At 48.4% G+C, this 10,850-nt stretch overlaps 1 protein-coding gene across 1 annotated transcript; it reads left to right on the forward strand.

The window, feature by feature from the left end:
- The first annotated feature begins 939 nt into the window (after positions 1-939).
- On the forward strand, positions 940-10,834 carry LOC117870389 (killer cell lectin-like receptor subfamily B member 1F). Its single transcript, XM_034757523.1, has 4 exons — positions 940-1,181; positions 5,797-5,895; positions 9,855-10,004; positions 10,530-10,834. Exons 1-4 carry the CDS (start codon positions 1,109-1,111, stop codon positions 10,832-10,834), a joined length of 627 nt encoding a protein of 208 aa, XP_034613414.1. The 5' UTR covers positions 940-1,108.
- Positions 10,835-10,850: the final 16 nt, after the last annotated feature.

The raw sequence follows: 10,850 nt of genomic DNA on the forward strand, positions 1-10,850 counted from the left end.
TTGGGCGGTTCGCTCGAGGTCTTCTGTGTCAGCTGTCTGCGCAGAGCTGGGACGGCACACAGAGAGAACACACACACACAGCCAAATATCTGACAACACACACTGTACAAATACATAGTAAGAGACAGCCTGTGCCCCAAAAAGCTTCCAATCTAAATGGGAAGGAGAAATGAAGGACTGAGGCCCAGAGATTTGCCCAAAGTCCCTTAGTGAGTCTATGTCACAGAGCTGGGATTTGAACCCCCAGCTCACAAGTTGTTCCTTATCCACAAGAGCATCCTTGCTCACTAAGGTTTTCAGAGCTTGTGCAAGGTAGCCTACATACACTCCAACTCTATACCCGTGGGCCTGGTCCCTGTGCATTGGGAACTTTATGGAACTATGCATCCGAAGAAAGGGGTATTCACCCATGAAAGCTCATGCTCCAATACGTCTGTTAGTCTATAAGGTGCCACAGGACTCTTTGCTGCTTTTACAGATCCAGACTAACACGGCTCCCCTTTGATCTGTGGAACTTGTGCACAAATCCCTGAGTCTGAAGTTAAACTCCCCCGTAGCAAAATGCAGCATGGCAGCCTCTGGGACAGAGACAGGAAAGAAGAAATCAGCCGTGATGTGCCATCTACCCAACGCCGTCTCTTTTCACAGGGAGCATCAGTACAAGAGCTTGACCATCCCAAATCTGTTGGAGAGGGAGAGGGGACAGGTCTGGATTGGGCTGCTCCCAGCAGGTCTGGGAAATACCCCTTGTAATTTCATTTCCACGCTCTTTCTCAATTTTTATGCAGCAAAAAATGTTGGGCCCCCTCTAGCTCGCAGAGCTGCTGTTTACAGGAAAGCATGGGGGCGTCTGGAAGCCAATCAATTCAATGCCTCCCAGCTCTGCAAGTGCAAATGCCTTGATTAAAACTACGCTATCAGTTCAGTCCTTAGCCTTAAACAGCGAAGGAAATCCACAGAGCGGTGATAAGAAAGAAATTCAACGGCTTCTGATTGATAACACTTCCTGGCTTTGGATGGGTTGTTCATTTTGTTTTATGCATAATAGGTGGTTCTCCTTCTTCACAGATTGCTAACTGGTGTGCTCTCTTCTCGGACTGTACACGCCATGGCGGGGGAGGTCGTCTATGCTGATTTAAACATCCCGGGAGCCCGCTTACCTCCTTCATCTCAACCCCACAGTGAGTGTGCTCTTACTTCCTACTTTTGTGCTAAGATTGGGGTTTTCAGCTACATCTCCCGGTTTCTGACTGGAGACGAGTGTACAGAGATAGGGTCCAGCACAGAGGCACTAGTTTGTGTAATATAGAGTCATAGAAATGTTGGAGTAGAAGGGACCTTGCTGGGTCATGTGGTCCATCCCCCGTGCTGGACAGGACCAAATCTGGGCCTTGGGTCTAGCCCAGTAAATGACTATTTATTAGTTGATCTGTATAGTATATTTTAAACTTTGTACTGTGTCCATGTAAATGTCTCCCAAGCCACTTCAGAGCTAATTGTAGCCCTAGCACAGAAAGACAAGCAGAGAATAGTTTTGTCAGGGTATCCTTAAGGCTTAGTTTAGTTTATTATTTACAGACTTGGGGTGGGAACAAGTTAACGCTGTAGGTGTCAATGTTTCCTGCCGAGTGTCTCTAGAATAATGGGGTAGGTGGAGGCTGGCACGGATTCACAGGGTCTAGTCTGTGCCCCTTCAGCGTCCCAAACCCCCAGGGTTCACGTAGTGCCACAGCGGTCCATGGACCCCAAGACTGGGTCTTCGGGCACCAGTGATCCATGGGTCCCTGCCACAAATCCAGCCAAGCCAGACCCCTGTGGGTGGCTTGTTCTGTACCCCTCCTCCAAGGGTACAATGCACTCAGGGAGAATTTACAGTGATGCAGGCAGCCTTTTCAGAACAAGGTAACCATTTATTAGTCACCTGCCTACAGACTCTGAATGTCCTTGGGTTGGCAAAGAAGCAAAAGTTACACCATCATCCATCCTGGCCAAGCCAGTGCTATGAACCAGCCAAGCTGCAATGGATTTCATCTCTGGCTCTCTCTCTCTGTCCCTTTGTCCTCCCCAGGGGAGAGCTTCTCAGTCCCTGCATAGGGAAGTCTCTATTCCAGGCACCCAGCACCATTTTCCCTTTTGTTCTTCAGCTCTGTTTACATGTCTCACCTAATGAAGTTTCCTGCTCTTAGGCATTGATGGTTCAGTCCTTGGGACTTCTCTCTGAACCTTCTGTTGATCTGGGTTGGTTTCAGCCAGTGCATTAAGGACGCAATTCATTCCAGCCAGGCAGCAAGGTGACACACACATCTGTGTCTCCTGCACTTTTCCAGGAGCAATGTTAATTCCCCTCCTGCCCGACACGTAGGTGGCAATGCAAAGTTCAGAGGAAAACTGAGGCACACATAGGAATCATGAAAATATTACAAATTTTCCGCACTTTGTCATAGAAGGGATGAAAAAAAGCTTCCGTGGTTGAGTTTGGGGAAGAATGAGCGAGAATGAGCATTGAGATTCGGGATGCTCAGAGCGTGAATTTAAATGCATTATTTCAGAAAGCAGGGCAAAGACTCTGCTCTCATTTAAACCAGTGTAAACCCAGACTAACTAGTTCTGGAGTCACTGTGGATTGACACCACGGTCAATGGGACCAGGATCCAACCCCGACTCCATTGACTGCAGTGGGGTCACTTCGGATTTACACCAGAGCAGTGAGATCAGAATTTAGCCCTGAATCCTTCAGGTAAGAAGGTTACATTTGCAACAGAGACATTTCACGGTGCTAACAGAGAATGACATGGGTTAATGGAGATGGACCATCTTTCCTTTAGAAGAAGTGGCTGAGAGAACAGCCTAGTGGTTCTCAAATATTTTCCTTTTTGAAGACTGATCTATTCGGTCCCCACCCAGTCATGAACCATTAATCATAGAATCGTAGAATCGTAGGTTTGGAAGGGACCTTGAGCGGTCCATCTAGTCCAGTCCCCTGCACTCACGGCAGGACCAGCACCTTTTATAACATCCCTGACAGGTGTTTGTCTAACCTGCTCTTAAAAATCTCCAATGATGGAGATTCCACAACCTCCCTAGGCAATTTATTCCAGTGCTTAACCACCCTGACAGTAAGTTTTTTCCTAATGTCCAACCTAAACCGCCCTTTCTGCCATTTAAGCCCATTGCTGCTTCTCCTATCCTCAGAGGTAAAGGAGAACAATTGTTCTCCCTCCTCCTTGTAATAACCTTTTAGGTACTTGAAAACTGTTATCATGTCCCCTCTCAGTCTTCTCTTTTCCAGACTAAACGAACCCAGTTCTTTCAATCTTCCCTCATAGGTCATGTTTTCCAGACCTTTCATCATTTTTGTTGCTCTTCTCTGGACTCTCTCCAATTTGTCCACATCTTTCCTGAAATGTGGCGCCCGGAACTGAACACAATACTCCAGCTGAGGCCATATCTGCATGGAGTAGAGCGGCAGAATTACTTCTTATGTCTTGCTTACAACACTCCTGCTAATACAGCCCAGCACAATGTTAGGATTGGGGTTTTTTGTTGTTTGTTTGTTTTTTTGCAACAGTGCTAAACTGCTTACTGATGCTAGGTCTGAAATAAGTAAAAATCTTTGGATTTTACCTGGAGCTTTTCACCCCTAGATCTCAAAGTGCTTTACAATGGTCAGTATCGTTATCCCTGTTTTACACATGAGGAAACAGAGGCACGGAGCAAGAAAATGACTTGCCCGGCATCACCCAGGTGGTCAGTGCGGTAGCTGGGAAAGAACCGTGGTTTCCTGCATCCCGCTCCACCGGTCCATCCACTAGGCCGATAAAACAAAACGAAAGTGACCTTGGTTTAAAGCCACCCCCTCCATGTTCTCCCTCAGCAGTTGATTTCCCCTCCCGGGGCCAGGGCGTTACATTTATTCACTCTGACATTTTCTCCAGCTCCCGGCAGCCCTCAGAGCTCTGATCTCATTTAATTAGTTATGTCACCATTCAATTTTGGTGTCGTCTGCTGATTTGATGTACAATGTTAGCTGTGATAAGGGCACAGGCAGAGCTGTTTAGTTTTGGTGTTCGTTGCCATAATCTTGTTTTCTAGACTGTTAAATCTAAGACGTGTGGCTGGGGTGTGAAGGGATTTGAGAAGAAGGATCTCAGGAGACACCCTCTGTTGTCTCTCTCGCGAAGACTCAATTTTTGCTCTTTGTGGTTTTCTTTGGTCTCGGATAAAAACCTTACCCCTTTGGCTGAGAGAGAGCCGTATTCACAGCCTGCCAGGCCAGCTTTCCTCTGTCTGGGCTGGGTGGGCCCAAAGAAACAGCTGTCTTGCCTCTGTCCCCCTCCAGGGAGTCACACAGACCAACACCTCGATTCAGCTGCTTCTCACTAGGGTGGCCGGCCCTCCAGGATTGTCCTGCAGTCTCCAGGAATTACAGATTAAATCTTAGGTCATGTGATGAAACCTCCAGGAATACGTCCAACCAAAATTGGCAACTCTAGGGGTGCCAGAATGGGGTGGGGCGACAGGGGAGGGAGCAGAGCGGAGTGAATGGGGGACAGGGTCTTGGGAGGAAGAGACAGTGCAGGAGTGGGGGCCCAGGGGAAGACGCAACCAGGGCCGGTGCTACCATTAAGGCAAACTAGGCGGTTGCCTAGGGCGCCAAGATTTGGGGGTGCCAAAAAGCGGTGCCCTCAATTTTTTTTTTACAGCGTTCCTGGGCCGCTCCACTTCTCCCGCCTCCCAGGCTTGCAGCGCCAATCAACTGTTTGGTGCCGCAAGCCCGGGAGGGGAGGAGAATTAGTGCGGGGGCGGCGTGCTCAGGGAGGAGGCGGAGCAGAGGTGAGCTGGGGTGGGGAGGTGCCGCACAGCTCCCCGGGGGGAGCTGCCGCGGGGGGGGGCTCAGGGGAGGGGGGGGGGGGGGGGGGGCGGCGGGGGGGGGGGGGGGGGGGGGGGCGCAAGGTGGAAGTTTCGCCTAGGGTGCGAAACTTCCTTGCACCGGCCCTGGATGTAACACGCTGCTGGCTGGTCACAGGCTCACACCAAGGTTCAGGGACAGACAAGTTCTTCCACAATATATTGCAGAACAATTGCTATTGTTTTACTACTTCATGATAATATTAGGGGGTGCATAATTCTACCTAGACAGTTTCAGGGAGGCTCTTAAAATGGACATTCACCTGACGAACAGCTGTATCGTAGCCCCCAGAATCATGATTCATTTATCATTCGATGAGCCAAGGTAGGGTGGTCTGGTGGCTAAGATGCTGGGCTGTGATTCTAAAGATCTGAGCTTGCTCTGCCGTAGACTTCCTGTGTGATCATGGCCAAGCCACTCCAATCTCTCTGGACCTGAGTTCCCAGCTGTAAAAGCAAGGTGTCAGTACTTCTCTACTACATAGGAGTGCTGCGAGCAGTTGTGGGGAGCGTATCTGCTGGTGCAGTATACATTGGTGCGCCATCCTCTTGCAGGGGTTTCTGGACAAGCTTTAAAAGAGAATAACGAGGAGTCTGGTGGCACCTTAAAGACTAACCGATTTATTTGGGCATAAGCTTTTGTGGCTAAAAACCCACTTCTTCAGATGCAATCTCTATGCATCTGAAGAAGTGGGTTTTCCACGTAGGAAAGCTTATGCCCAAATAAATCTGTTAGTCTTTAAGGTGCCACCGGACTCCTTGTTGTTTTTGTAGATACAGACTAACATGGCTGCCCCTCTGAGACTTGTTTAAAGGAGAATGTAAATCATCAAGTAATTGCAATATTTTCTTTTTTATTATAATTTCCCCAAATACTGAATTGGCCAGATTTCCATCAGTGTCCGCACTGGCATCAACTTGTCTTGAAGATCGGAGCCGCTGGGTACGTTGTCCTGCTGATGACAGTCATAGTGCTGAGTGTTTGGGGTAAGTCACTCCACACCAGTTATTCACTTGCAAGCATATCACAGGCAGTCAGATCACAGTAATACCTATCGTTAAGGCATTTCTATTACAAGGATTCCTATAATTTCCCACAGTTTTCACATTTTGAGCTAATTTTTCCCCCGTTCATTCTTAGCAATATTTTTAAAAAAAGTTTGAGCAAAAGTAGCTCAGACATTCTTGGATATGACAAAAGTGGGGAGGGGAAAATAGGCTTGTGACATTTTTTTTAACACCTCTGACAGCTTAACAGGGAGTTTGCCGTAGAAATGAGTTGGGGAGCCAGAGAACCAGCTCCCCTAGGAATTGGGCAGCCCAGAAGTGAGGCATTATATTTTGTTGCAATTTATGGTTTTATTTTTAAAATTGGTTAAAAGAGCTACTCGTCTAAGCAGCAGTTGTTTTTGATGGCCTAGAAAAAAGATTTCTGGCTAACACAAGACGTTGAAACGAACTTGCTGTTGTCGTTAGTATTCAGGGCTTCTCTGATTTTCTTGCTCAATGTGTCAAACGGTTTCATAACATCAAACAGGGGACACATCCAACAAGGAAATAAGATAAGCGCTCAGGCTGTTTAAGACAGCGGGTAGCTGCTGCTTTTTAATAATTTTAAAAAGAAAATGAAATGAAAAGAAATTGAAAAATAGAACCACATATAAAAACTCAATAAAAAATTTAATGATAAACAATACAAATAAAAATTTGATTTCAAAATTTTGAAATATTTCAGCATTTCTTTTTGAAATTTTCCAATGCACTTGTTTTGATTTTTTTCCCTAAATGATATTTTTTTAAAAAATTTCCACTCCACAGAAAATTGAGAAATTTCTACTTTTTGTTCCAAACAATTTTGGAATGAAAATGTCATCATAATGCAGTGGCACAGAAATTTGAATGTCGATCCACTCTACTCATCAGTCTGGGGGCGACATTTAAAAGTTCTAGGCCTTGAACATATGGGTCACCAACGTTCCTTTCTGTGGTTCCTTAACATTTTGATTTGGGGACAGTCTAAGGATTTGTTGTTGCTGTTTTTTAATAGGTCAGTGTGCATGCGCAGTGATTTTTGTTATACTAGGAGGATGGTTTTTAATAGCAGATCTGCTCCCTTAGCACTTTGCTTGCAGATAGAATTTAAATGGAATTTCTCCAATGCCGACATGGAGGGTTTCCCCAGTTTAACTAAAGGTGTGAATTTAAACCAATTTAGTTAAACCGACACAACCCCAGTTGTTGACCCTCTTATTTTGGCTTAATTTGACTGGGAGCAGATTTAAGCAAAACTGAAATAAGGGCACTGCTAGGAGTGTTAGTGATGATCATGTAGTATTCAGGGTGGTATATTTGCCTGAGGTAGGCGTCGAGGCAGTCTTCAAGTGTACGCTTGTATATTACACTCCCACTCTATCCAGCAACACTTTAGCTCTCTCGCGTATCTCTTTTCACCCCGTCTGCGTGTGGGCAGATGTAACACACGGCGTCTTTGTTCTTTGTTCACACATATTAGTAAGAATATAAAAATATCAAAAGGCAAATGGGCAACCAACTCAAGACCCAACATTCTATCTCAGGCAAATATACAGGCCGAATACTACACTATCATCACTAGCACTCCTAACAGGCATCCCCACTAATTAAACCAGTGCTCGTTTGTGTGTGGACAAGGCTCGTATAATCCGTAAGCATTGCATTGGCTCTACACATGCATGTGTGAGAAGGCTAAGGAGCATTTCATTTCTGATGTGAAGCTGCACTTGGGATAAGGTAGAGGTTCGAAGGAGCCCACCTCAATCTCCGTGATCAATGAACGCAGGTAATGAATTACATAGGGCTGGTTTAGAAGTTCAGCTCCTTTTAATGCTCAAAATTGTGCACACAAAGAGGCAGGGCTCCGCCACGGTGCCCATTTTGTGCAAGGTGGAAGAAAATAGTAAGTATCCCATCACGGAATGGCTTTGGTACAGTTCAGGGGGGAGTTGCTATTTTTTTTTTAACTCAGGCAATGCCATAGAAAGATTACAAGGACCTTATTGAGGTGGCAAAGTCAAGCAGTTAGGAACTAGGACACGCCAGCGATGCCTGTGCAAAACCTGAATTCAGCCCCCCTTGTGTGTTGGCGTCATGATAATTACATGAGCATGCGCTGGTTTTTTTCCATGGAACCCCCCTGCCTCAGACAGTGCACAGGATGGGCAGTGCTCACAGCACCTGTGGTAAAGGTGCAGGTCCAGAAATCAGAAGAGGTTATGCAAATGATGCAATGCCCTGATTTGCATACTTCTTCGCTCTCCTCAATGATTTCCATCCTTTCTAACTGGCCCCTCCTTGCTTAAATTCCCCCCCTCTGTCTCTGACTGGGGGCTGGTTGTGGACGGGGGGGGGCGGTTTCTAAGGAGAGAGTCCTGGAAAACCCCTAGGAGTCCCTATGTTTTCAGATCCTAGAGCGGTTTTCCAATGTTGTAACCATAGAGACTTTGCCTAGAGCAGGGGTGGGCAAACTTTTTGGCCCGAGGGCCACATCAGGGGTGCGAAACTGTATGGAGGGCCAGGTAGGGAAGGCTGTGTCCCCCAAACAGCCTGGCCTCTGCCCCCTCCCACTTCCTGCCCCCTGACTGGCCCCCTCAGAACCCCCAACCCATCCAACCCCCCCCGCTACTTGTCCCCTGACCCCCCCTCCTGGGACCTCCCACTCCTAACCGCCCCCCCCAGGATCCCACCCCCATCCAACCCCCCTGCTCCCTGTCCCCTGACTGCCCCAACTCCTATCCACACCCCCGCCCCCTGACAGGCCCCCTGGGACTCCCACGCACGCCCTATCCAACCCCCCATTCCCTGTCCCCTGACTGCCCCCTGTGACCCTCTGCCCCTTATCCAACCCCCCCCACACACACACCCCACGCTCTCTGCCCCCTTACCATGCCGCTCAGAGCAGCAGGAGCTCGTAGCCCCGCCGCCTGGCCAGAGCTAGCCACACCGCCATGCTGCCCGGCAGGAGCGGCGGGCCAGAGCACTGGTGGCGCAGCAAGGTGAGGCTGCAGGGGACGGGGGACAGTAGGAGAATGGACGGGGGTTAGCCTCCCTGGCTGGGAGTTCAAGGGCCGGGCAGGACGGTCTCGCGGGCCCGATGTGGCCTGCAGGCCGTAGTTTGCCAACCTCTAGCCTAGAGCGCCTCCCACATAAATATCCATTCACCCAGCTCCCCGGCTCAGTGAAAATGGGAGATAGAAGCAGGCACTGAGGAGGTGGTGCCTGAAATCAGGGGTGCTCCAGCCAATCCAGGAAACTGAATGGCTCCGGTGCTGAGTGCAAGAGGCAGCTTGTGCAATATGCAGCCCCTTGCTTCTCACACGCTGCCCACCATCCAACCCCTTCTATGAATCAAAGTCAACCCTGCATCCCTGCTGCAGTCACCATCCAACCTGTGCACTGAATAAGGCCAGGGTTCTGTGTGGACAGCTTGCGTATCATACTAACGCAGATGCACCAGGGGGCAGAGGTGATGAAGTTGCACAAGCAAGCTTTGCTGAAACATTTGCTTAACTTGAGCGCTGCCCTCTGCAACCTCCATGGTCGTTGAACATAGAAAAAGCTAGGGAATTGTAGGAATTTTCTTGCTCGTTTTCATGCCCGTTACACTTGCCAACAAACAACTTGATCATTCTCAACAGCAGCACAAAATGAAACAGACGGGATCCCAGTGCATGAATTCACCTGAACTGCTCAGGAAGGCCTTACCTTTGTTCCACAGACAGGAAAAGTGAGAAGGCGCTGAACGCCGGTAGCGAAGGAGACGCCCAGTCCATCTGTTTCTTTCAGTCCCCTCATCTCTTTCCCTAGCGTAGTCACTAGCGCTACTGAATGAGGTGTAATTTACAGGCCCGCATTCGTAATGGTTTAAAGCACAACCAGCAATGCTCATTCACGTGGATGTTGTGCTGAAGTTTTTCAGGGCTCCTCAGGGAATGGACTGGCCCCTGAAGGTGAGGCGGTCTCCGAGAGACTCAGAAATGAAAGTAAATGCGTCGCCAGCCAGGAGAAATGGTCTTCCCTGAAACAGTACCTGTGTGACCCACCCCAAATCAGCTCAACAGGTAACGTCACAGGCGCTGACTTCCATTTTTCTGGGTAGGTGCATCTTCAGTGGGTTGTTATTTAACCTGTTTTTCTCCGCGCTGTTTGTGGGACCTGCTTTTAGCCATTCACTCCCAGCCCCAAAGCCTCTGTGCTGGTATTACAGCCTGCCGGGAAATGGAAATTTCTGTTCTGTGGGAAATTCCAACCATTTGGATTTTTTTTTTCCTCATCAGACTCAGAACCAAGAGCTGAATTCTTGACATTTCCTGGGAAATGAAAATTCCAAACAATTTTGATCCAGGACCATTGCAATATTTCAGTTTGATAATGTCAATCCCCTCGCCCCCTCCCGCGAGGCCCCACCCTCGCTCTCTCTTTTCCTGTCCCCTCCACCCTCTCCCTGTTGCCCCCATCCGCTCACCATTCTCCACCCTCCTCCAAGCCCCTCCCTAACCTGCCAAACAGCTGATCAGCACCTACAGTAGGTGCTACAGTAATACAAACAACTCATTAATGACTGCTCTTTCCAATTCCCCCTCCAGAGGGCGCCAGGTGCGTACTTTGCCCCAGGGACTGGCTGCCGTACAAGGGAAAATGTTACTGGGTGTCTAAAGAAAATAGAATGTGGAACAGTAGCCGTGACAACTGCTTAACGAAGAGCTCTCATTTACTGGTGGCCCGGGACCAGGAGGAGATGGTAAAGTTAATTTTCTTGCAGGATATTGGAGCACTGCTCCGTAATAAACCACTGTGGGAAAATGTAGTTCCAACCCCACCGGTAAGCCAGCAGATATTTTGTTTGAAGGTCAGCGGCTCGGAGGGCCAAGATCCCAGGTGCGGTATGTAGGGTTGCCAATTTCTGT

This window comes from Trachemys scripta, unplaced genomic scaffold (assembly GCF_013100865.1).
Source record: "Trachemys scripta elegans isolate TJP31775 unplaced genomic scaffold, CAS_Tse_1.0 scaffold_28, whole genome shotgun sequence".
Taxonomy (NCBI): Eukaryota; Metazoa; Chordata; order Testudines; family Emydidae; genus Trachemys; species Trachemys scripta.